This window comes from Caretta caretta, chromosome 3 (assembly GCF_965140235.1).
Source record: "Caretta caretta isolate rCarCar2 chromosome 3, rCarCar1.hap1, whole genome shotgun sequence".
In the NCBI taxonomy this organism is placed as follows: Eukaryota; Metazoa; Chordata; order Testudines; family Cheloniidae; genus Caretta; species Caretta caretta.
In genome coordinates, this window is record NC_134208.1 from 136902418 (window position 1) to 136928477 (window position 26060).

The 26060-nt window shown below is 39.7% G+C and overlaps 1 protein-coding gene across 19 annotated transcripts in view; it reads left to right on the forward strand.

Annotated features, from left to right (window-relative positions):
* Positions 1–26060, forward strand: part of RYR2 (ryanodine receptor 2) — a 719935-nt gene that overhangs the window by 369693 nt on the left and 324182 nt on the right. For all 19 annotated transcript variants that reach the window (XM_075126918.1, XM_075126917.1, XM_075126921.1 and 16 more), the window contains 5 exons: positions 4771–4963; positions 7090–7306; positions 10772–10876; positions 16265–16368; positions 22779–22862. In XM_075126918.1, the coding sequence (XP_074983019.1) occupies positions 4771–4963; positions 7090–7306; positions 10772–10876; positions 16265–16368; positions 22779–22862 (703 nt within the window). The remainder of the gene's footprint in view (positions 1–4770; positions 4964–7089; positions 7307–10771; positions 10877–16264; positions 16369–22778; positions 22863–26060) is intronic.

The window sequence follows — 26060 nt, forward strand, 5'->3', positions numbered from 1 at the left end:
ATGTTCTGAGAAGTTTAGATGCTGGATATTAAGTATGTATGCATGTGATGTGTGTGAATGGGTTATCTTAATAGAATACAATATGATATGATATTCACCAGGTAGGGAAGATGGAAGAAACAGAGACTATTTAGCAGTGATATAAATATTTTAGTTGCATAAATTTAGATTGACTGCATGTCTCATGAATGTTTGTGTGTTTAGACTGGAAATCCAATCATAAAAGTGTCACTGGCCCAGGATAGAATTAATCTGAAATCATAGTTTTTACCCTTACATGAGAGAAGTATTGTGTGCTAACTGTAGGAGAGGCACTGGATATACTATTGGAATTAATCAGTTTTGTTTTTTCTTTTGCAAAAACCTTATTCTATTGCTGACTGAGGCCACTGTGGTGATATCAAGTATCACAGAGAAAAATATGTTCTCCATATTTGTCATAAACTTATGCCAAGAAAGCCTATGCATAGCACAGTATCCATATATTTCTATTCTCTGACACTGTCTCCCTTTTTTCCTCATCTGTGCTGATCATGTGCATCCCCTGAGCTGAGGTTTGTTTGTTTTTTAAACCTCTATCCCCGGCATGTCTTTCTTCTGAGTCTCCTGCAAACTGAATAAGTTTGCCAGTTGGAGCTCTTGTCCCAGTGACTTAGACTGGTGAACTAAAGAAGTCTTGCTAGATGGAGAAGGTACCTTCTCCTCCACAGAACTACGAGTTTTTAATTCTCTGTTTAGCTGGGGTTGAAATTAGAGCTGTGTGATTGTGAAGAATTGGACCTTATAGGTCACTGTACGTTGGAAATGAAAGGGATGTTTGTGTCGTCGAGGTGTGTGTGAGAGCATTTGGATATTCTGATCTGGTAAGGCGTGTAAATTGAGGTTGGTCTGGATGTTAGTTGTCCCAACTGATGTTTTTAAGTGTTGAATTGATAGGATATGCACTTGAGCATTAATTGAACTCTAAGGGTCTGCCTACATAGTACCAAAAACAACCCCCCTCACCGTGGCAGTGAGTCTTGGAGTCTGGATCAATTGACTCAAACTCGTGTTGTGGGGCTAAAAATAGCCGTGTAGATGTTTGGGCTTGGTTTGGAGCCTGAGACCTCCTCAGCTTCAAAGGAATCATAATGAAATATCTCAGAGACGCAGCAGCACGGGAGCTCTGGGATGGGCAGGAGGTACTGTAGGCAAGAGAATACTTTAGAAGCCAGAAACTACTTAAATATAAAATGAATGGAGTGGGAGAGAGTGGTTTTGTTTTTTGAGAGAAAACAGTAGAAATTTTCTCTCTCAAGAGTGCTCTTGTACTTTGTTCCTCTTCCAGGATTCCAGTAATCTCATTTTCATTTAAGGTTGCTGTTGCATTTCCAGAGTGAAATGTAACATAATGTCCTTGAGCTGTTTTTGTCCCAGCAGGGGTAACATACAGTATGTATTTTTTGTCCATGATAAATTGCACTCAAATATCTAGTAACATATTAAGCTGTTGCTTCTTAGTGCTGATCCCGGAAAGGTTAGGGAAGAAATGCCAGTTACCATAAAACAAGACAGAGGAGAAATTATTCTTCCAATTTACATATAAGATTTACTTATGATTATGATTGTTACTATTTAATACATGGAGAAAGACTTGCAGCTGATCCTGTGACTTGTGCCTCTGCTGAGTAGAAGAAGATAACAGAGGTCAGTTTTGATTTTAAAAAAAGTAGATTTGTACGTTCATATTTTTATTTTCCATTTTTGCTGAGAAAATTTCCAGGATTAGAAGCAATTATTCTTTTATTGAATAAAAAGAAGATCCAATTAACAGTCACTTATATTTTTCGTTGCTATGAGAAAAATTAAAATGACCAGTCTCAAGTAATTTCATGCCACAACAAAAAGCCTGATCAGAGCCATCACGTAAAGTAATTAACTGACTCTCCACCGCATGCTCCAATAGAAAATCCCCCCTCAAGCTACTCAGCCTCCAAATGCCTGGGAAAAGTGGTGGAGTTTGAACATCAAACAAGATTCTGGAGAGTAGAATCTTCAAAACACATAAGGCAGCAGGTATGGGCACCTGACTCCAGGAAAATGGAAGGCCATGACATACAATGATTAAACCTGGACTTTTTATCCAGGTCTTTAGAGTCTGTATTGGAAATGATTCCTCAGAGCTCAGCCGGGGATGATCTGTGAATCTAAACTGCACAACCAACATCTCAAATGACCTAATATTATCTAAAGCTAAGTTAAAATTGTCTCGATCACAACTGCTCTTACAAAAAAGGAAGGTTTTTTTGTTTTTTTTTTGTTAAGACAGAGTAAAGTTTTTGGGGCATGGAGCAAAGGTCCCTATACCCACAGTTTGCCACCAAAAGGAAGGAAAAGAGACATCTGGGGACCACACAACCTATTGTAATCTCAGAGTTGCAAGGTGATGGGTGCTCATGAGGTCCTAGAGAGCACTGTTTTCCCAGGAGGTTCCTGAAGCTCATTGGCACAGAAAGGGCTTATCTTCTTTTTGATAAAGAATTCAGTCTGTTCAGCATAAGTCTTTCACTGTAAAGCATTTTCTCCATTCCTCAAGTTATTTTTGTGGCTCTTTTTTGCACCTTATCGAATTTTCAACCTTATTTTTACAGGGAGGACCTGAGAACTGGCAGTGCAAGTGGGGCGGTCCGGTCCGCCATACCAGCAAGATCTTTATAGCGTACCGGAAAGACAAGGGCCCCATGCCGGCAGGTCCTCTGGCACAGCTGTACTGCCCCCAGCCCTCCCACGCAGCGTGTCCTCTCCTGAACCACAGGGCTCTCCCAAGAACCGCAGTGGGGAAAAGAGCAGAAAGTTGGGCTAAGAGGTGGCCCCACGCCAGGAGCTCCTCACGCTGGCAGCTGTACCGCCCCCAGTCCCACCCCCAGCCCTGTCTTCTGGGAGGGCTGCTGTACAGACAGAGGAGACCCTGCATGGAAGGGTTGGGTGGTACAGCCGCACCGGAGGAGCTGCAGGCGTGGAGCCTCAAGTTCTGCTCCTTTCGCACTGTGGTTCTGAAGTCTCCAGTGCAGTGGGAGGGAGGAGGACAGGGACCCACCTCTCCCTAGGGTAAGGGAGGGTGGATCATGGGGAGGGGACAGGGAGAGCGTGGAGGCATCAGGCTGGGGGTGGGGCGGGGAGGAATCATGTGGAGAGTCACGTGAGGAGGTCACGTGCCTCCCATTTTCTGCTGCCCCCCCCCCCGGTAAGAAATGGATTACATTTGCACCACTAATGAGAACTGTATGTAGTATTCTAATATCTGTTTTACCAATGAAGCATACTGAGATCAAATCACCTTTCTGCTATTGCTTACTACTCAGTTTATGTAACTAAGGGTCACATTAGCCCTTTTTGACACCATAAGTGGCTAATACAGTTTAACTGTAGGGTTCTGTACTTAATATGCACTCTGCTTTGCCCCACGTATTCCAAAAATTATAGGTCTCATTTTTAAAATCCATTTCCAGAGGTTTTTCACTTGCATATTTCTTCCCATATCTCACGTTATAGATAAACAAAATGCCAGAAGTGTGTTATATCTTACTTCCAATTTCTTCTGTAGATGACTCTTCTTGGAGATCAGGAATTTTATATGTAATACAATGAGATGTGTTATTTAAATGGGTGCAGGGGAAGAGAATGGTACATTCCAGGGTTAATTGAAATCAGAGCAAAGTAACAGACACCTCTATGGTGAAAAAGTATTTACTAATCTTCATTATTTCTGTTTTAGAGCTTGATTATGATACCTTTTATTTATGCTGAGTAGTACAGTACTCCACAGAGTAAACAAGCATACCACAGTCTGGCCCTTAATAATGATACTTCCTGATTTTACATCTTCAAATCACTTTACAAAGAACAAATTTATGTTTATCTTGGATGATGAGACATATTATAGATTAGCATTTTGATATATTTTACTCCACACTATATCATGGGCTCGTTGATGATAGAAGAGAAGATCTAATTTTATTTTTATGATTAAGATATTCAGCACTCTTCATACGTTGTACAGAATTTGATAACTGAAACAAAAGTCAAAATAATACACATTTCTAACGCAAACGTGTGACATGCATTGTTAGTTTCATCTTCAATTAATGTTCTGGGGAGTTGGGTTCATTGAGTGTATACATTAAACTATATTTACATAGAATATAAAAGGAAGGAATTTTTGACACAAGCTCCTATTGTGATTGTGGGGTTTGGATGCTCAGTAGTGATATGAAGGACTTTTATTTCCAACCACCCTGGCAACAAGCACCAAAAGTCTGAAATACTGATCTTCTATTGGTCAGTGGCTCAGAAGCATCCCTAGAGAGCCCAGGTAAGATCCTGGCCAGCTAATGTAGGCATTTTTTTAATAAGGTGTATTTTTTTCTCCTTCAGGTTTTAATCCACTTTTTGGAATTTGGAATTGTGGTGTAAATGGGGGTAAAATTTCAGTTTTATGAGTTTTTTTGAGCCTCAAAATAGGACCATTATTTATTTCCAGATGCCTTAAGCACAAATGTGCAATAATTAAAATAATATTTGCAGATGCCAGTGAGTGCATATCTGCACTTTATTACAAGTTTACTATTAATTCTTTGATAATCTAGTATTGATATCTCTGAATCCAGGCACATGTACTCCATATGTTTACCTCATTATTATTTTTTTTTAAGTAAAATTTTTAGGTTTTAGTGAAACCTTTTCTATGTGACTCTCTAAAGTTGTTCTAAATGTGTTTCCTTTTCTCCATAGGCTGTATTGCACGGACAGTGAATTCTCCCAATCCTCATCTGTTAAGAACGGATGATGTTATCAGCTGCTGTTTGGATCTGAGTGCCCCAAGCATCTCATTCCGGATAAATGGTCAACCAGTTCAAGGGATGTTTGAGAATTTCAACATAGATGGCCTCTTCTTTCCAGTTGTCAGCTTTGCTGCAGGAATAAAGTTAGCATCCATTGTAGTTTTTCCTGTTTTCAGTGAACATGTCCAATTATTCCCCTGCTACCATCCCCCTCATTTCCCTTTCTGACATCTGCCTTCTTGGCATGTTGCCTGTTCCATAAAGGTGGAGTGAGGTAAGAGCTGAAAGGAGTCCTGAAGGGATAGTGCACCTGGCATTTGTCAGCATGCGAACATGTTCAGGTAGTTCACTAATATACTCCACTTAGGATTTAACAACATCTTCTGTCTCCTTTCTTAGCTGCCAGCACAACATACATTGCTAACATTTGGTGCCAGGCCAGCCTTTAAGCCAAACTAAAAGAAAAACATCCATTTATGTACATGAATTTTTCTGATTTCTGCAATGTAAAAAAATGTACTTTCCATAATGCACCTATGGCAGTGTAGTCTCTGTTAGTTGAAGATACACAAGCACAATTGGTCAGTTCTGTCTGCTGATTAGGTGCACTCTGGGATTTCTTGCTAAAGCTAAACTCTCATAGTATCGTCTACCAGTAAAATGTTCTAACTAAAACTAAAAGCTGGCTCTTTTGGGACCTGGAAAAGAGCTCTCTGTAAGCTCGAAAGCTTGTGTCTCTCCAACTGAAGTTGGTCCAATAAAAAGATATTACCTCATCTACCTTGTCTCTCCAGTAAAATGTTCTAGCACCTATAATCTGGCCTCAGTTACACATGCTCATGTCACTTCCTGGCTGTACTACAGCAATGCTATCTTCCTGCATATGCAGCTGTGGGCCCCCAAGGACCATCAACTAGTACAGAATGCAGTAGCTTGTTTCTTCAGCAACACAGGCTACTGCTAGGACATTTAACCTGTATTCTGCTCACAGTGCAGTTTTCCAATAGAATAACAACTGAGATTCAAGGTCTTGGTCCTCTAATTCAAAGGTGCTCAATGGTTTGGGCTCATGCTACCGAAAAGATTGCTTCACATTTTTGGATCCAGAGTACCGTCTGCAGGCCTGTTGCCCAGGCACAATGGAACCACATACTGCAAGGCTAAATCCAATCTATGCAGGCCCAAAGCTTTGCTGTAACCGCTCCAAGACTGTGGGACAAACTCCTACAGGAATTAACCATCATCAATCATACCTTTCATTCTAAATGCAAAGTGTACTTTTCCACATTACTTCTGCTAATATATACATATAATACAATGTACATATAACAAATTATATTAAAAAAATCCTCCCCACATAATTTCTCCTTGAGAGAAGGAGAAAGAAAGAAAGAACCATATGTGAATGATATTAGTCAAATAGCTCAATGGTCTTCTGGAAGGTGTTGAGATACTACTGGGATGAGGGCCATATAAGAACCAGAATAGAATAAAATTCAAATACACAACGTTCTCCTGTGGTGTAACTCTACTGAAGCCATTATAGTTACACTAGGGATTAATTGACTTTTTTTTTTTGGTATCTTCCAAATCACACTGCACCAAGATGAATTTCTCAGTTTTGTATCACTAATTTATGCTCATCTCTGTACTCAGAGAGCCTTGCAGTGGCAAAAGTGATAGGCATCATTGTACAGCTACAGAACATGGAAATGTGGAAAACTTGTACTCTTGAAAGTAAAATGAGTTTTTTTGTGTTATGTTCTGAAGGTTTCACATGCTATTGGAGAGAGTATGGAATGATTTTCCATTGAGTTTTTGGGTCTCATTTTTCAAATCTCCCAAACTTCAGGGATGTCAGAGGGAAAGGTTCTGGGCCTAGTTTTAGCTCTGATTGGCAATCTGTCTGTCTCCAGGGTTGTGGCCAAACTTTGGATGCTTGGAAGGTTATTGACTTCTAGGCATCTTTAGCAAGCTGGTGTTCTCTCACTTTCTTCTCCATTATCCTCCATCTCTCTAAAACTCTTGAATAAAAGGTGGAGATTAGCTCGTGGAGTGGCTAAATCTCTTCTAGTTATGCACCTGTTCCTTCTTCATTCCTTCTTTCTCCCCACAATCCCCAGTGCTAATTACCAGGTTACATTTGAGAGGAAAATGTTTAATATGGTGAAGAAGTTGCAGGTTTTAGGTTGCCATTGAGGGCAAAAGACTAACCACAGATTTGTACTGGAGGTGTTATGATTGCATAAATTGCTGCTGTTGTTTACAGGGTACGTTTTCTGCTTGGAGGCCGCCATGGAGAATTCAAATTCCTGCCTCCACTTGGGTATGCACCTTGCTTTGAAGCTGTTCTACCAAAAGAGAAGCTAAAAGTAGAACATAGCCGAGAATACAAACAGGATCACCAATGTACAAGAGACCTATTGGGTCCAACCATCTCTTTATCCCAAGCAGCCTTCACACCAGTTCCCGTGGATACTAGCCAGGTAAGGGAACTAAACACCACAGTCTTTCTCAACTATAGACATTGCAGGCTCAGGTTAGCTTCATGTTTGAGCTTGCAACTTGTTTCAAACATGTGGGTTTCCTTTCTGTGCTGATTTGGTACATTTTATTGCTAACCATTGAGAATACTGGGACATGCAAAGCACAATAAAGAACTTGTTGCTACCTTTTAGAAATTTTATTTATTTCACATTCACGAGCCTTAGGACATCACATGTTGTTTTATCCTTGGAGTGAAACTAGATTAAAACAGAGTGACCTTTGAAGTAGTGGTAACTGTGGGGATGATACAAGTATTTTATTATTGAACTTTTTATTGATACAATGTTTTAAAGGTGAAGGCTTGTGATCATGTTAGATGCACTGGGCCACGTTTAACCCTGTTTTATTTACTGAGGTTGCCATGTGACTGAGAGCAGAGTTTGGCTCATTATGCACAGAAAATGGTATAAATTAAACTTGCATTATCCTTGTGCTTTATTGAATATCGGTATTTATTATGGAGAAATAGAAAAGTTGACAAATGAAGGCTAACATTAAAGAGAAATGTGCTTCTAGCTCCAGCTATGACAACAGATAGCAAGTAGTCTGTTTAATTGGGTTGATCCTTAGAGAGGCAACTGACGCATCCCCAGAATGCCGGCCATTGCTACACTTCTGGAATGGTGTGGGCCCGCCCCCACTGGCATGACCTCCCACACACCAGGCATGTGAGGTCGCACCAGTGGGGATGGAGCAAAATGACATTCTCCACGGTACCACCAGGCAGGGACAAACCTTTCCAAAAACAGGACTGTCTGGCTTAAAACTGGATGAATGGCCTGCCTGTTGATCCTGCTCCCACTGAAATGAATGGAAATATTGCCATTGGCTTCAGTGTATACAGGATCAGGCCCTAAATGTTCACTTTTAGTGAACTTTCAGCCATAAAATGGTTGAACAAGAAAGAACAAATCCTCCTGTGAAACAGACAGCACATGTCCAGCTATGTAATATGCAGCTTTTAAGGTAGACTAAGGCTGAGGTATACATGTTTTGACAGTGCTCTTTTATACAGTAATGACTCTGAGACAGCTTGCTGGAGATTTGTATGTTTAATAAATATAACTCTTCTGTTTTGTGGGTCCTGTCATGTAATAGTGGTGAGTAATGTAATATCAGGTTTGTTAATAATTTAGCACTATGTTCCAGGAGTCTGTTTTTTGCAGGAGAGTGGAACTGATTTTGGGGAGAGCTAGGGTGATTTGTATTCCTGATTTCCCTTACAGGGCTTTTTTTACCCAGTCCCCTCCCAATCCTACTCTTTCTTCAAAGTTGGCCCCAAAAGATTGATCTTCTGCAAGTTTGTTTGGCAGCACCTCTGCTTCATCTCACCGATATAGTGGAGTGGTTTCAGTGGCAAATTCTTTTTCTCATGCATCCCCGCATCAGGCTCCTGGATCAGTGCCACTCCTGCTCTGACTTTTGCCAGTTACGCTCATAACTGCCTCCTAGCTCCCCTTTGTGCACTGAGTAGGGAAGCAGCAGCAAGGTGGATCAGCCAAAGGGAGGACAAATCAAAATTGCCTGCTAATCACAAAACTGAAGGGGACCCTTCCCCTGCAACGCAATCCCGACTCTTGGAAGGAAGCCCAATGGCAGATTTTCTTCCTTCCTGCCCCTGACCTTTCCTAGTCTTGGCTAACATTAACATTGGCGTTCTGGGGATAATTTAAGGACAGGCCATGGAACTTTGTAAGGGCTCCACCATTTATAGCATTACCCTGTAAAATAGTGTGTTTGGTGTGAAAGGGTGGCTGCTTTTGTTCCCTCGTAGTATTTCCCAGTGCACCCTGAACAACAGACCAGGACATTCATTAGCAGCTTATACTAAAATTATCAGCAGTAAAATAGTCAACAGTATTCACGCTAATAGCATCATCGTTAGGGTTCAGTGTTAACATCTAAATGCGATGGGGTAAAAATGTAAATTCCAACCCCCAGACTACCATTGCCTCTATTTTACAGGAACAAAAGATATCCTAAGAATTCAGTCTCCAAAAAAAGTAGCTTGTTTTTGCAAAACTACATGGGAGAAGAAAGCCCTTCGAGAAATAGTACCAATGATTATATAGCATATTGAATCTGTAATTGTTTTCTCTAGATTCAGTACCCATTTGAAGCTAGTGGGTAATGTGGGATATATTTTGTGAGCACAACTTACCTACACATTTATTTAGATTCTTATAAGGCCACCATTAGAATAGTGTATAAGCTCTGGAAGAGAGTGAAAATGCATTGTACATATTTATACAGCACTTCCCATCAAGACACTTACATTGTGTGTGTGACCTTACTGGTTCTTCCCTACTCAGTGTAGAGAGGGGAGCTAGCAGGCAGGTATGAGAGCAACGTGACTGGAGTTGAGGACAGAAACTTGCACAAAGCTCACTGAATAACATTGGGGAGAGGTGACATTTTGGTCAAGAGCAAGTCACTGCTTTTATGAAAAGTGAAGGCTGACCTATTTTCATGATCTTTAATGTGTTGCGGGAGTCAGAGACTCCCCAAAATTCTGCCTAAAAATTCAGTTTTTCTTTCCATTCCGTACATTTGTAGACAAACTGTTGAATTTTTAAGTTTGTGTTGGCAAAATGACAAAGTGCTTTTCTAGGAAAACGTTGGTAAACTTTTAGACTCCAATTCTGTCTCCAGTGCACTCACTGTCTTAGGAACTGCACTGTGTACTGGGGAGTTTCGTGGGGGATACTGGGGAATCTTTCCTTCTCCCCAGGCGCCACGTGCCCTACTTATCACCAAAACATCAGAACCTCTCTGTCCCCTGGGGGAGGGATAGCTCAGTGGTTTGAGCATTGGTCTGCTAAACCCAGGGTTGTGAGTTCAATCCTTGAGGGGGCCATTTAGGGATCTGGGGCAAAAATTGGTGATTGGTCCTGCTTTGAGCAGGCGGTTGGACTAGATGACCTCCTGAGGTCCCTTCCAACCCTGATATTCTATGATTCTGAGGCAGGCTGGGGCTCCTGCACCAATGGAGGAGTCTGTAGTATTTATATTCCCTTAAACAATTGTTATGGAAAGCATTTTGCTGAAAAATGGACATTTGTGTTAGTGTTTTATCAGGTAACTGAAGAAATACTGTCAGTTTGGACAGCTTCTAGATATTTTGGAGGAATTTTTTTTTCATGTTGTGTCTACATCTCTTTCTCCGTTTCCACTTTCTGGCCCATCTTTAGAGCCATAAAATACTCAGAAATGCATAGATTAACATGTATCTGTCGAAAGAGCACTTGAAAAACATATGAATTTCATTATGGTTGGCTTGAGAGATCTCTAATTTAGTCTAACTGACTATTTACATTAACAATGTTGGTTATGAGAGTACAGTAGCTGGATTGCACAGTAGTACAATTTATCTGTAATAGGCTCTGTCTCTCTTCTGTCTTTAGATTGTATTGCCTCCTCACCTGGAAAGAATTAGAGAAAAATTAGCGGAGAACATCCATGAACTCTGGGTTATGAATAAAATTGAACTTGGCTGGCAGTATGGCCCAGTAAGTACCTTTTTAAATTTCACATTCTGTTAATTATTTTCTTCTTGTACTGTGTGGTGACACCACTCTGATCATACTGGATTTTCTCCATTGCTAAAACGGGGTAGATTTTAACCTTCTCCCCAATAGTTGGAAACCAACAGTATTCATATAGCCAAAAAGCAAAAGCTATTGGGCTAAATCCTGGTGTCCATTAAGGCTGCTTTATGGTGAGTTTTAAAGTCAGTCTAACTGGCGAGGTGTGGATTCCCAGGCTGGTGTAGAAACAGCACAGCTGGCTCTTCTTTTTCAACTTGCACTTGGGCAGGAGACCGTCAGAGGAAAAGAGTGCAAGTGGAGCACCACATCTGTCTTGGCTGCAAAACAGTTTTTGGGGGGCAGTGCAGTGCAATGTAAAGCAGCCGTAAGGCTCCTGTAACATGTCAGGGGCATGCTGTCATTATCTCCCCCACCATGGGTGTGCACTATCTTCCCTCCCCGATAGAAGTGGAAATCATGGTCATGGAGTCAATGAAGTAAAGATCAGGATTAACTCTTGGATGGACTTCTGTTGGTAAACTCACTGGGTTGCCAAGGGAATAAGCCATACAGAACCGGTGCTCCTCAGCATGCCTTGCCTCCCTTGATCAACAAGCACCTGCTAGAGTCCCAGTCTGAGTGTTCATGGAAAAAAATAATTCTGTGGACTCTCAAGGAAAGAGAGTTGCCAGGAAATCTCCAACTGTCCCTCAACCCCTTATGTGAGTTATATTCTTTTTGTGCCTATGTTAAACTATGATTTTATTGTTTATGTATTTCCCTAAACACACTAGGAAAATACAACCTAGATGGAGCTACTATAAGGTGGGTGCATAACTGGTTGGAAAATTGTTCCCAGAGAGTAGTTATCAGTGGTTTACAGTCAAGCTGGAAGGACATATTGAGTGGGGTCCCACAGAGATCAGTTCTGTGTCTGGTTCTGTTCAATATCTTCATCAATGATTTAGATAATGGCATACAGAGCACACTTATAAAGTTTGCGAACAATACCAACCTGGGAGAGGTTGCAAGTACTTTGGAGGATAGGATTAAAATTCAGAATGATCTGGACAAACTGGAGAAATGGTCTGAAGTAAATAGAATGAAATTCAATAAGGACAAATGCAAAATACTCCACTTAGGAGGGAACAATCAGTTGCACACATACAAAATGGGAAAGGACTGCCTAGGAAGGAGTACAGTGGAAAGGGATCTGAGGGTCATAGTGGATCATAAGCTAAATATGAGTTAACAGTGTAACACTGTTGCAGAAAAAAAAAAGGCAAACATCATTCTAGGATGTATGAGCAGGAGTGTTGTAAGCAAGACACAATAAGTAGTTATTCTGCTGTACTCCACGCTGATTAGGTCTCAATTGGAGTATTGTGCCCAGTTCTGGGCGCCACATTTCAGGAAAGATGTGGACAAATTGGAGAAAGTCCAGAGGAGAGCAACATATTCAAAATGCAAAAGTTGTTGTTTTCAAAAAGAAAAAAATACATACAACCTACAAACATACTTTGAACACACAATCTTATTATCAAATAATGTTTACAGTTTGTGGAGCAGAAGAATCTTACAGTACTATTTTGATTTTACTTCAAGTTTAGAGCGTGGGGGGAAGAAGCTGTGATCCAAGACTAAGTAAATTCAATTCATGACTGAAGCGTGGATTTTCATTGGACCCTGCATTGAGTCCTTTTCCCATGTGGATCTCTATATACCGTGAGCAAATTCTGAAATTGAAAGCTTTCAAAATACATTTAAAAAGTGCATCCAATTCTTATCTCAGTGTTCTCTATCTCAGACTGTACAAATCAGTTTCCAATGATTTTGCTCCATGTGGGAGTGGGTAAATCTTTCCATTGTCTGGCCAAAGAACATTATGTAATCCATCTAACCTGAAGAAATATTCCATGTAGATTCCGTTCATGTTAAAAATCAATAAATAACCTGTTCAGTTCAGCTTGATAACCATTATCACGGAGTTTGACAGAAAAAATGAAAAGGAATCAGTCAGAAACGATGACTAAAGATATTTTGAGGGTGTTGTGATATGAAAAAGCTATGGTAAGTAAGTACCATGGCAAATGGTGTCCAGTTCATTTACTGATACATAGGAGATAGTGAGCTGATACTTTCCATATATAAGACAGAGAGAGTCTGATGAGAGAACAAATTTCTTGTTAGCAGTACCACATCTGCGAAAGAACACAAAGTTTTAAAAAAAAATCTGTAGTATTTCATTCTGCGTTTGGACTTATTGTTATGATGTTTCTGCTTTTTTTCATTAAGAAACTTAAATAAAAATTGAAGGGAAAAGCTCCTGGATTTGATGCAACATGCTGGGCCAGGCAATCACTTTAAATATAGTAGATGACTTTTTTCTGAGGTCCAAAAAACTTATTTGGCAGCACCTTCATGCCAACACAACTATTACAGACTTTCTTATTTTTTAACTGCGACTGCAAATTCAGCATTTTAGAAGAACAGATCAGGCTAAGAGTTGGGAACTAATTGTACATGGTTTGCTATCTGCACTTCATTGAGGGCCTTTCTTTTCTTGGAACAAGTAAACAAAAACCTATTTATAGCTTTAAGTAAAAAAAATCCAGTTTAAATAATAATACAAATGTTCTATTTGTGTGTCTATATATATCTTCTTACTCTTCTTACTGTATTTTCCACTGCATGCATCCGATGAAGTGGGTTTTAGGCCACAAAAGCTTATGCTCAAATAAATTGGTTAGTCTCTAAGGTGCCACAAGTACTCCTTTTCTTTTTGCGAATACAGACTAACACAGCTGCTACTCTGAAATATAAATATTGTTTTTTAATAGCAATAGTGTAATACTTCGCTTTTGCAGCAAAAAGATCTGAGTGATTTATAATCATTAATGAAGTTATCTTCACAACAGCCCCATGTGGTAAGTATTACGATCCTAATTTTATAGATTTGAAATAACCTTGAGGCACAAAGAGATAAATGATCTGATCACGATCCCATGGAAGTCAGTGGTAATTGTACCACTGGTATCAAGGGAGCAGAATACACCTCTGAGATCAGGCTCCTACGTGCTTGTGGCAGTCTAAATACACAAAATATTATGAATATCACAATAACCAATCCACTGCATTTTCTCATTCCCTGGGGGGGAAATAGTAAATTAAAAATGTGTATTAAAATAATACGAAGGACTTCTTGTTGGGTAAAATATCATATAGTGACATTCTTTTGTTATTTAACAAGGCTCCTGTATAACTGAGGGCTAAATTTTCATTCTCTGTCAAAACACCTGAGTGAACTGACTTCATATGAGGATCTATTCTGAGATAATGGGATGCTCCTACTTCTCAACCTGAAACCAGTGGGTAGAGCAGTGGCAGATCCACTGTGTGGAGGTTACTGCAGCTGTCAGACTGTAGGGTAGCTGCATCTCATTATACACCTCGGTTCAACTTTTGGCCAGTTGAGTTGTATAGTTGCAGGAAGCACTGGCACATGTCCCTTTCCCTACCTTAGTTTACCTATGGCCATTTAACAAACGCTGACATGACCAAATGGAAAATGTTAATCAAGATGCTGCTTCTCAGAGTCTCAAAATTTAAATGACCCAAACGAAAGAAAGTTACTAAGGACCAGACTGTGCTTCCTGGGTATCTGCACGCAGAAGGGATCCTCTGCATGGGAATCCCCCAACTTCCATATGGAACAAAGAGTTCAGCCATCTACCTCTAAGGTACCACCCCTAATCTAGATCCTACAGAAGTGCACAAGGATTGGTAGTTTGGGATGGAGCCAGAAGGATGCACGTTGTCCATCTCTTTCAGTCCCTACACAAATGCATGGGAAAGGGTTGCATCTGTATTGTTTTTCATAAAGCCCTGCAAAGATGGCTGCAACCAAGGGAATCACTGGTAGTGTGGATCCAATGAAGCCATGCTAACAGGGATTGAAAGGGGTTGAATTGTTGCAAGGACGCAGGGCCTTAGAATGAAAGGCACCTGGCCCTCCCAAGGATCTGTTGGGTTTAGGAGTAGGTATTGCAGCTTTTTCCAGCAGGTGCAGGGGCAGTAGAGAGGAGAAGAATCCTCAACTTGTGTTCAGGGATTTTTTTCCCCAGAGCTCTCCCCTCTGAATGTTTCTGCAGAACTGGTGACCTAAATTTTCATGTTTACTATGCCATTTTCAGAGACTGGCATCTGTCAAGAAGCAAAGTTAATTCAAGTTTCAACAACAAACTTGTATGAGTGCCAAAGAAAAAAATATACATCCATTTCCCCCTGCATTCTAGCCCTCTATTGAAAAACTTTTGAACTAAATTTGTTGAGTTAAAAGTACTTTCAGTTCAGCAATTATTGTACTTTTCACTTACACAGCACCTTTTAGCTAATAATTGCAAAGCAAACTTGAATTACTCAAGCCTTGAAACATCCCTGTGAAGTATTATCATCTTTTTATGGATGGTGTAATTGAGACCACAGTGGTTATTGCTTTCTCACTTCAGTGGCAAAGCTAGAAATAATACTCATGACATCTGTCACCCTGTCTATTGTTCTAACTCTTAGGCTCCACTCCCTGATTGAGGCTGATGTCAGAATGAAGCTAAGAATGGAAAGTTTCAGCCTGAAAGGAATATTTTTGGCAAAGCTATGACTGGATGAAATGAAAAGGTTTTGAAAATGACTCCCTTCTTGACTCTACCTCCCATTAATAAGAGTACATTATTTATGCCAATTTTGTATGTGTGCTTTACAGTTTCTGTCTGCTGGTATCCTGCTGGCCATCTTTGAGTCATTTTCTGAAACACATATTGCCTGAATTAAGAGAAGGGGAGGTTTAGCCTTAACTGAATATCATTGTTAGTATGGAATATTTTTTTCTGTATTATGCACATCAGTTGAGCCATGTAAGTCCCATACACAAATTTGCACAAACTACTCTGAGAATGGGAACAGACAGTCCCTAAATGATATTTGAACTGACTTTTTATGATGCAGTCTGTCAAATTATGCTGAGTTCTATGCAATCCTTAATGTCTTGGTTATCTTTGAATAATATTTTTAAGTCTATTTCAGTATGTTTGTCTCAGTGTGTACCTGTTGTGAACTACTGAATAATATGTACTGATGCTCATGTTTAAAATGTATTACATTTTGGATTTGTCTTATTTACTGAGAGCCAAATTTTGCCAATCTTCCTTAATGATTAATGTTTTATGTTCTGAAATTGGGGCTATTTTTGGATCAAAGAAATACCCTGTTTCAGTAGGGCTGACGATCAGTCCCAAGTTTTGAGGGTCTTTTTTTTTTTAATCATTACTATGGTTCTTAAGGCACATTTAAACTCTCTCCGTTATTGTCTTGCAGGTTAGAGATGACAACAAAAGACAACACCCGTGCTTGGTAGAGTTTTCAAAGTTGCCAGAGCAGGAACGAAATTATAATTTACAAATGTCACTTGAGACGCTGAAGTAAGTTTCTACCATCTACAGTCTTACAGCAAGTTTTTTTCATGCAACTAAGCAGCTGTGGTGTCATAAATTCTAATCCAATCAATGAAGTTTGTTTATCTGTAGGGTAGTAATACAGAAACGACAAACTACGGTATATTGATGAATAATAGACTTGAGACTAGAAAAGGCCATACTAGCTAAACAAACTGTGGTACTGAAAGTCCATTTCTCAGTCTCCAGGGAATTTGAAACTCTCCAAGGTATTATAACAATAATTATCTCCCTGCCTCAAAGCAACTTCCTATTAGTACTGACTAGCACTGCCTGCTTTGGTATGTTTGAGATTGTCACACCAACACAATGACATTTTGATAATGATGAAAGGACAAGGAGAGCCATTTTCCCCTGGGACAGAAGGTGTGAGAAGTGGGTCCAAAGTGTACCTCACAGAAGTAGGAGGAACCCTTTATTTTTAACGTTGTTTAGTTCTCATTCTTTAGGCACAGTTTTGCAATAAACAGTGATTTGTGGTCATGAGAAGCTGGATAAGACTTACTTCAGCATTCTTTATCTGGATGGTTGCCACCAGCTCCGACCTGCCGATGAGCACATACATGTGTGAATTTTACAGACCCTCCCAACTTGGAATGCTAGAGTATTTCAGCTGGTCACTATTGCTCATCCTCCATCTGCAGTGTGATGCTGCCACTATATTAATAAGAGACTTTCTTGAAAATTCTCTCCTTACCTGTGATAAAAACCTCAAAACTAGGATGTGTATCGGTTTTCCCTATCTCTCTTCTCTGCAGTTTGTTAATTTGTTTTCCAGTTTAAATATATGGCCTTTTTTGTAACCTTAATTTAGAAAAGAGATGACCCTGCAGAATCAACATACATTTTAAGTGGCACTTTGATGGAAATGTTCCTACTTTCCTCTAAGAAAAATATGCTGTGTATATTGAGAGTATGACTCAGTGTATACCCATGGAGTGTAGGTGCAAAGAACTTTTAGGGGGCTTGAAGCATCCTCCCCAGAACACGTTTTGGAAATACCAGATACTTGGTTAAAATAAATTGCTCTTCTATGAGCACTGGTGAAAAATTGTTTCTGGCAAGAATGTTTTGGCTGTATCCACTTATAAGGTGAACTCCATCCAATGCAGGAAAATCAGCCCAACTTTCTGTTCAGCTAGGTGGCAACATTTCAAGAACAGCTCATGGGATTCTCAATCAGTACAGCACTGTCATTTTCCAAGATAATCTCTGTCCAGTTTGTGAAACTCCAAAAGTGATGCCATCAATTTTGCCTTCAGTCTCAGGGCCAGATTAATTGTTGGATTTATAGAACCATGACATAAACATAGGAAGCCACAGTCTCTCATAACATTTAATGTATACTAATAATATCCCATTGAATACCCATCATGGCTTTTATGGGGTCCTGACATTTTTACAGTCCCAGGTCCTCATAGCCTTCTAATCTGACCTGGGAAAAAACATAAGTCATTTTGTGTATGTATAATATGAAATTAGTTGTTTTGTATAGTGATATTTTTATTACTCATAATATATAGAATCTGCTAGTTAAGTGAATGGAGGGCCACTGTATAGCAACTTGCCCACCCTGCCGCTTTAATAATGCATCTGATTATAGTCCTGCAAGAGCCTTACTTTTGTAATACTGGACCTTTCTTAAGCACACACTGTTAGTTGTATTGTATTATGGTGACTTTGTCATGTAGAAATTTATCCACTAGGAACTAGAATGAGAGTGTCAGACTCTTTTCATTTCTGCTAGTCTACACGAGTGGAAGAATAGTGCATTAATCCACTCTTAATATCCCCTGTAGTGATTTGAATCTGAAGGTACTTTCAGTGTAGCTTGAATAGTCCTTTAACTGAGGTTTTAAATCTATTAGTACTCAACTTCAATGGGGGGGAGAGGGAGAAAGAGGGAAAGGAAGCATCTTTTTTTTTAAAGCTTCTTATAACCCTTTACACAACAATGTCATAGTCTTCACATTTTGTATTAGAGTGTTTGTTCAAAACTTGAAAGCACTGTCTCGAGGTTTGAGGAATAGCTCTGCACTTTAATTAATTTTGTGGTTGTTGACAGTTTTCTGCCAGCCTTACCTGTTCAGAGATGCAGAAATCAAAAAAGACTTGAATCATATCATCTGCCACATCTTTTCTTCTTGTTATGCTTCTATTTCAGTATATTTGATAGTATTATGGTACACCTTCACACATATGAAGTATAAAAATAATATAAACTGTAAAATATCAAAATTCAAGAATGAGTTGTCACTTGAAAATGGTTTAATATTAAAATATGTTTATTTGGTTTTCATGCTATACTATATACCTTAGTCTGTGAGAGGTCCAAGTGATTTCAGTGTGTCTATGTGAATTGTAAATTTAAGGGTGATTATAATCTGACTCAAGGCCCCAGTTTCCTCTTCCTCCACTTGTGGCTCCCTGATTCAGTGCCAGTTGGTCTGGATGCAAATTAGAGCAGGAAGGCTACTGCTATAATTTACTCTGCTTGGGTAAGCTCTCTTATACCAGGGAGGATTTGGTGTAGCAGAACTCAATTTCCCCATTCCACCTCTGCTAGCGGGGGTTCTTTTAATCCAAAGCTCTTGGTAACTTTTACTGTGTGCGAAGTGGTGTCAGGAAATAAGGGAGACACGGCCGTCCGACCGATAGATGGCTGGCACAAACAGGACAACACAAGAGTGTTTTCATTTAAAGCTAAACTTTACTTAGTCTCAAGCATTTACACACATCCGCAACAGGTTAGTAAAACACCCCAAACCCTAGATAATTACTGAAGCTGAGTGTGGCCTTCGAGTGGCACCGTGACAGGCTTCCCGCTGGCCAAACTTCCGTCTGCCAGTGGGGACCCCAAGATGCATCCAGAGGGAGCGTCCAAGAAGAAACCCTTCTGAGAAGTGCAGCTACCTCAAACTTTTCCCCCTTAGTAATACAATGACATATCCCTTAAAGAAAACTTGCTAAGCAAGCAGTTTTTAAAGGTCCAGCAAGAGGTTTTCTTTTGATCATCAATTTAACCAGATATGTTTTGTTTTTTTCAATGTGTCCATGCCTTGGGGCCCTGACAAACATTCCCGGGGGCACATATAGACAGACTTCCTATTTTTCTAAAATACATATATCAGCAATTTTAACATTCTTAGCAGGAAGGATGTGGGGTCAAGCCGCCTTGTCTGTGGCACCTGAACCTCCCTGTCCTCCTGCCTTGGTTACGTTAAGGCTGCATGGCCAATTTACGACCTGCTGACTTGGCTACTTATAGCGATAAGCAGTAGTGGTTCAGTGCTGCCTGCTGACTTGGCTACTGTTAGCAATAAGCAATGGTGGTTTCAGGCATTTTACTGATTTGCCAAAATCTTCCCGTACACCTCCTTCCCACAACACACCTCCCCTCCCCTTACATTGGCAATGGTTGGGAGAGCTGGCATAGAAGGTCGATACACTGTTAGCTGTAAGCCAGCAGATGCTCCCTATGAGCATTCTCCAATGGGAATCTCCAGCTGGTGGCTTTAGTGAAATGGAGAATCTGGGTCTTAGTGTCTAGTCTTACCCTGGATAGGAGAAAGTGATGTGATTAAAGGGTTGAGCCTCTTGTCTAATATACACATTTATACGCTATGAAATACTGTATTGGTGATTGACAAGTAAGTCTTCAGCTATCAAAGAGTTATTTGTGCAATGTCAGAATATTTTTGCACATGCAAGTTGGAGGCAATGTAGAAGACTGAGCCCCTTGTCCTGGATTAAATTTCTGTTTTCTGAGGGTCAGTGGTATAACTCAGTTCATCATCTAGTCTTGTATTGTGCATCAACAATTGAAAATAGTGTTAATAAGTTCTATTTCAGAGCTTATTTTTTCTTTTTGATACTAAAAACAAATACAAATTTATGGGACTGAGCATAAGTTTTAAAAAATAGACCAACAAACATAATTCCTCATTGAAAAATAACCAATAGAAAATTTGGGTTCATAATAGATAACAATACTATTTATTTTTCATACAGTAGAAAAAATAAGATTTAATAATCAGTTGAAGCATATGATCCATCTGCAAGGAGAAATAAATATGGAATTGCATAACACCCTGAGCAGCAGTATGCACCGGAAAGTAAAATCAAGAAAGAATGGTATAACTAGAATCAGCCCAAATCAAACCTTCCATCCCAAGCCCTTTGAGTGATGGGAAAATTGGGATCTTAATCCCGATTTCATATCTCTTGGGTCTCTCTTTTAATCAGTCTGAGCCAAAGTTATGGATAAAAACACCCTCAAATTCGGGGAAAGTTCTAATCTGGGTCCAAACTTGAGGACTTATACACTTCTGTAGTTTTAAGAGAACTAAAACATATCCAGCCATCTTACTAACAGCAAATTTGTAACTCTGACACTGGAAAAATTAGGGTCTGACACTTACCCCTCTAATATCAGCTAAAATATTTTCTAGCACAGATAAGCCCACTAGTTGCCAGTTAAAATATCTGAAGTCTGTCTTCCTAAAAGAATCACATTTTAAAGACGACAGGTGACATTTTCTGATGTTTTTCCTTTCATATCATCTTAGAAATGAACGCAGCCTAAAAAGATGTTAACTGAGACCAGTGATCCCACTAGTAAATTGTCAGTACTTAAAAGGGAGATGTTCCTGCCCTCAGACTGTGTGATAAAAGTCAATAAAATATATCTATCTGAACTTTTACAGCATACTATAATGTAAAACAACAGTCATTCAGTCTGTCACAAACATGTTGGTCTTTCCTCAGTTGATAGCTTTAGGCTAACAATAACAACAAGAAAATGTAATCACAGTTTTTGGCAAACCAGAACAAAAACTGTGGACCCTTAGATTGTACGCATTGTCCTCACAAGGCAACATATGATCATTTGTAGGCCTGTGGATTTGAATAACCTGTCTGTTCAGCCTGTGATAGAGGACTATAAAGTGTAGAGGTTCGATTACATCAGATAAAATGGTCATGGCGTAGGACAATGTTGTCCAGCCTTTTCAGGTTGATGACCGTTTATTCAAAGAAAAAAAATTCAGGACTCCTTTAAATTTACTATAAAAGTAATTATAAAAATGTATCAGTGATAAACCTGTATAATTCACTTGTGTGTAGATTTTGAGAGATGGATGGAGAATATTTAATCTTGAAGGATAAAGGTGTGTGGAAAGTAGGCAGAGTAGTGAAGTTTTCATTTTTTTAGATCGCACTAAAAATTTCAATGACTCGTGATCCCTCCGATTTCTTTCTGTGATACCTTTGGGGGTTGTATTCATTGGCTGAGTAAAAACTTGTGTATGTTATATAACATGCCGCTGCAGAAGTTTATTTGGTTCCATGCTGAAAAAAGTGTAGTGGTGTTGTTTCAAAACAATAGCATTTAAAAATCAAACATTTTCTAGAGAAATAAACTGAATGCACGTTCCTAGAATTTCTGATCTTTGACTCCTGCTAGTATTTGATCCTTTGATATGACAAGGGTGCCACCTTTTTTTTAAAAGCCAAAATGGGAGTCCCACTTAAAGAAAGAAAGTTAAAAGTAGAGTATCAGTACGCTGTTTGGCTTGGCCAGAGTCTGAGATCACTGCAGAGGTAGTATGCTCTGTGTCTTCGGGAAAGGAACACCTTGTTTCATTCATCCACCAAGTTCTCTGGCATATCAAAGGAGCAGTATTGACACTACCTGGAGTAAACAACCTATCGTCCTCCTTTTCGGAAGTGAAGTCAGTGTTTCATGGACTCCTTGATTATGAGTTGGGAGAAAATAAGAGTTGCTAATTGTCTCAAGACATCAGGAAATACAAAAAGAATGACAGTTTATAGTCATGATTTTTAGATGGTATATTGAAAAAATTCAGAAGGCTATACCAATCTATTCAGAGTCAATTTACAGCTGTGCGTATTATATTTATATTGTATTTAACTCAAAAGAGAGTATTTAGTATCTGCTCTGCTTACCTGAGGAGCCTTTTCTGGAATTGTATGGAAACAGAAATGTACTTGACCAATATAATTTTTTACTTTTAATAAACATTTTTGGGGGGGAGGGAGGGGAGGAGTTTTTCGTCCAACTATCTTAGTCAGATGTATTTGAAACTTTTACCCATATGACAGCTCCTTTCTAATAACAAGTCTGATCTAACATTTTAAATAGGCTACTTAGAAGTATCCTAATAAAGTTTTCCAACAGTACACAGAAGTGTGTAACACACACCTCAAAAGAAGTGCGGTAAGAATCTTTACATAAAAAAGGAATTTTATGTTGTAGTTCTTGTAGGCCTAATTTGACATAAGGGTCCTGTTCTGTATATCTGATAACAGAAACCAATATATAAAAGTGACAGTTTATCACTGGTTTTGCCTTCCAGAACCCTGTTGGCATTAGGTTGTCATGTAGGAATTGCTGATGAATATGCTGAAGAAAAAGTGAAAAAACTGAAACTTCCTAAGAAGTAAGTCAAAATTCAAACACATCCTTTTTATTTTGTTTTATTGTTTAATGAGGGAAGAAGAGTTGAGGAGACTGAGTTCTAATAAGTGTGTATGGAGGAAAGGTAGGGAGGGAAGAGGGAGAAGAGAAAACACTAACTGTAGCCCACAGGAGTCAGCATATAGTGACATTCTGACTGTGATCTTCAGCTTTTTGGGTTGGAAATGTATTACAGACCTCCTTCATCTACTTTGATTTTGTATTTGGTACCCAGAAAATAAGTGAATAAAACATGGGTCCAAGCATACCATTGCACTGCATGTACGTCATGCATGTTCATATTACCAACTATCATCACAAGACTTTCTTTGGGTCTTGTGCTCCTAACTCATTAGGTGTTTTTCAAAATCCCCTCATATACATACATATTCAGTAAAAGCTTTTTTTTATCCAGGATGTTGGGGGAATGTGGGGTGCTGGTAAGTGAAAAATTCCGGTTAACTAAGAGGCAAGGAGTTTGGGTGTGGGGGCGTGGTGCGGGGTGCTGGATCCGGGGGATGCTCACTTTGGGTGGTTCCCCACAAGTGGCAACCTGTCCCTGCTGTTCCTAGGTGGAGGTGCAGTTAGGCGGCTCTGCGCGCTGCCGCCACCCTGCCCCGAGTGCTGGCTCCGCAGCTCCTATTGGCTCTTGCGGGTGGAGGCTAACTGTGTCTCCGCCTAGGAACAGCAGGGACAGGTTGCTGCTTGTGGGGAGCCGCCTGAGGTGAGCACCCTCAGATCTGGCACCCCAACCCCCCCCCTGCACCCCAACCTCCTGCCCCGAGCTCCTTCCTGCACCCAAACTCTGTCCCAGAGCGCACGCACTGCACACCCCCCACCCATGCCCCAGCCCCGCACACCCTCCCGCACGCCGAACCCCTCGTGGCTGTTCCTCCGCCTAGGAGCAGCAGGGACATGTCGCTGCTTCTGGGGAGCCACGCGGAGCCAGGTATGTTTTTTATACTTGTTTTCTGGAGTCAAGAAAAAAAATTTAAGGGGATGAAGGACTATAATTTCTAACTCAAAAAGATGATCAAAGTTAGAATGTCACTACCCACTGACTCCTGTGGGCTACAGCTAGTTTCTTTGCAAGAATAAAGAAAGGAAAATAGGGAATTGGATAAACTTCCCCAAACTCTTCTTCAGTAATGGCATTCTGAAAAAGGGAGAGTTAAGACTAACTAAGGTGCGTATTCAATATCTAGGTAACAGGAAATCATACTTGGTAATACAAGAACTATGCCACTCTATCCATGACAATGTTCAGTGTTTTTGAATTCCATTGGACTGGAGATCATAACTTCATTGCCTCTGAAAAAAACAGAGGTCCCAACAAATGACCCTTTAAATTGAGATGTGGGCAGAAAAAAAACCTAAAAAAAATATATTCTAAAGAAAATTAATAGTAAAATAATATTACTGTGACAATTCCTGTTGACATCAAGATACAGTTGTGTCTGACTAAGAACTCAGTAAGGACTTCAGGATTAGGAGCTAGCTATGTTGGTGTTAGGTTGGACTACATTCTGTATCAGGTTTATTTTGGGCCTTCTGAAGGAATCTTGAATTAATCTGACCATCATTTTAATTTACCTGCTACAACACTTGAGAATGATAACAGTTGCGATAGAGATACGGTTTCTGTACCCAACTAGCAGAATTCATTGAAACTCTGCCAAAACATTAGGAGCTACTAGTAAGCAACAAGGATTTCTGTATTAAAGTGGAAGAAGAGGTCACTGCTGTATTATGATGGCTTGAATGAATAAGGATCAATTCATATGTGCCTAGACTTACTGACATCCCTTCTGGTAGAAAATACAGATGAGCGAATTCTTCTGTCAGTTATAACCATGCAATCACAATGAAGTCAGTGGTCTTCCCCAATGAACTCAATTTAACCCTCAGGGTGGTACATTGGTTTTATAGCGCACAATCTCGTAGCCATTCAACATGCAGAACTCCCATGATTTCAGTGGCTACAGGATGAGTAGATCAGGTTAATAGCATGATCACTTACAAAAGCTTGTAAGGAATTGCCACTTGTTATGGGCCACTAGGCACTCAAAATGTTCAAACTTCACGCAAAATACATGAAATGAGTTGCTACTCTGGATTGATCTGACTAGTTGAGAAATGTAATACATAATTGGGGTTCACTGAGCATATGAGGATGGAAAATGGCCAGTGAAACATGGTTAGATACAAAAGTAATATCTGGTGAAGTTGTGGTGATTCTGAAATGTGTGCAAATCTATATAAAACTCAGTGATGCACTGAGACTTGAGCCATGTTGGAAAAATCATGTTACCATAGCTAGAATGGCTGGATTAAGATTATCCAGATTGATAGAAAGATTCATTCACCTGTTCTGGATGCTTTTAAAAGTTTTATGATTACTGCAGCAACACAATTTTAACATGAAGGTGCCATGCCACAAAGACACCAGATGAAGCCAACAGGTGTCAGCACGTGGTGACATTCTGACTGTGTTCTTCTGCTTTTTATATTGGAACAATGACATTTCTTTTATATTCCTTTTAATTTTGTTTCTGGAGCCCAGAAAATAAATGTGTAAAACATGGACCCAATTCCCACGACTTCAAATATTAATTCTGGACAAGTATAGTGTCACTACAAAGACAATACTAAACCCACTCCATCTACTCTCTCGCAATATGGACCCACTTTGTTACTGGGAAACAATGGCCACCACAACAGAAAGCTTGTGGCCTATCACAAGAAATATTACATATGCTCTGCTCTGTGATGCTGTCAGAGCTTGGTTGCACTTGTAAACTCAGTTTTGGTAGACTTTTGTTAAACCTGTACTGTTTTCCAGATGTAAGGTCCTTTTATCCAGTCAAGAAATAGTGTAACTGTAATGACCAGGAAGCTATCCACCTGCAATATTTTGATATACAATTTGTCTGCTAGTTTTTGTGAATAAAGTTTATGTGGAAGCAGGATTAGTGCAGTCCTACAGCAACAATAATGTAATTTTAATAAAGCTCTCTTCTATGTAGTGGAATACTAGCATTTTTGTAGACTCTGCTTGGCTGGCTCAGTCATCTTTCTAACAATGGTGTGGTCACACCACGTGGAGTAAAAAAGCCAGTTTGACTACTTTTTTCTATAAAATAATACTATAGTGCAGTGGTCCCCAACTGGTAGGTCGTAT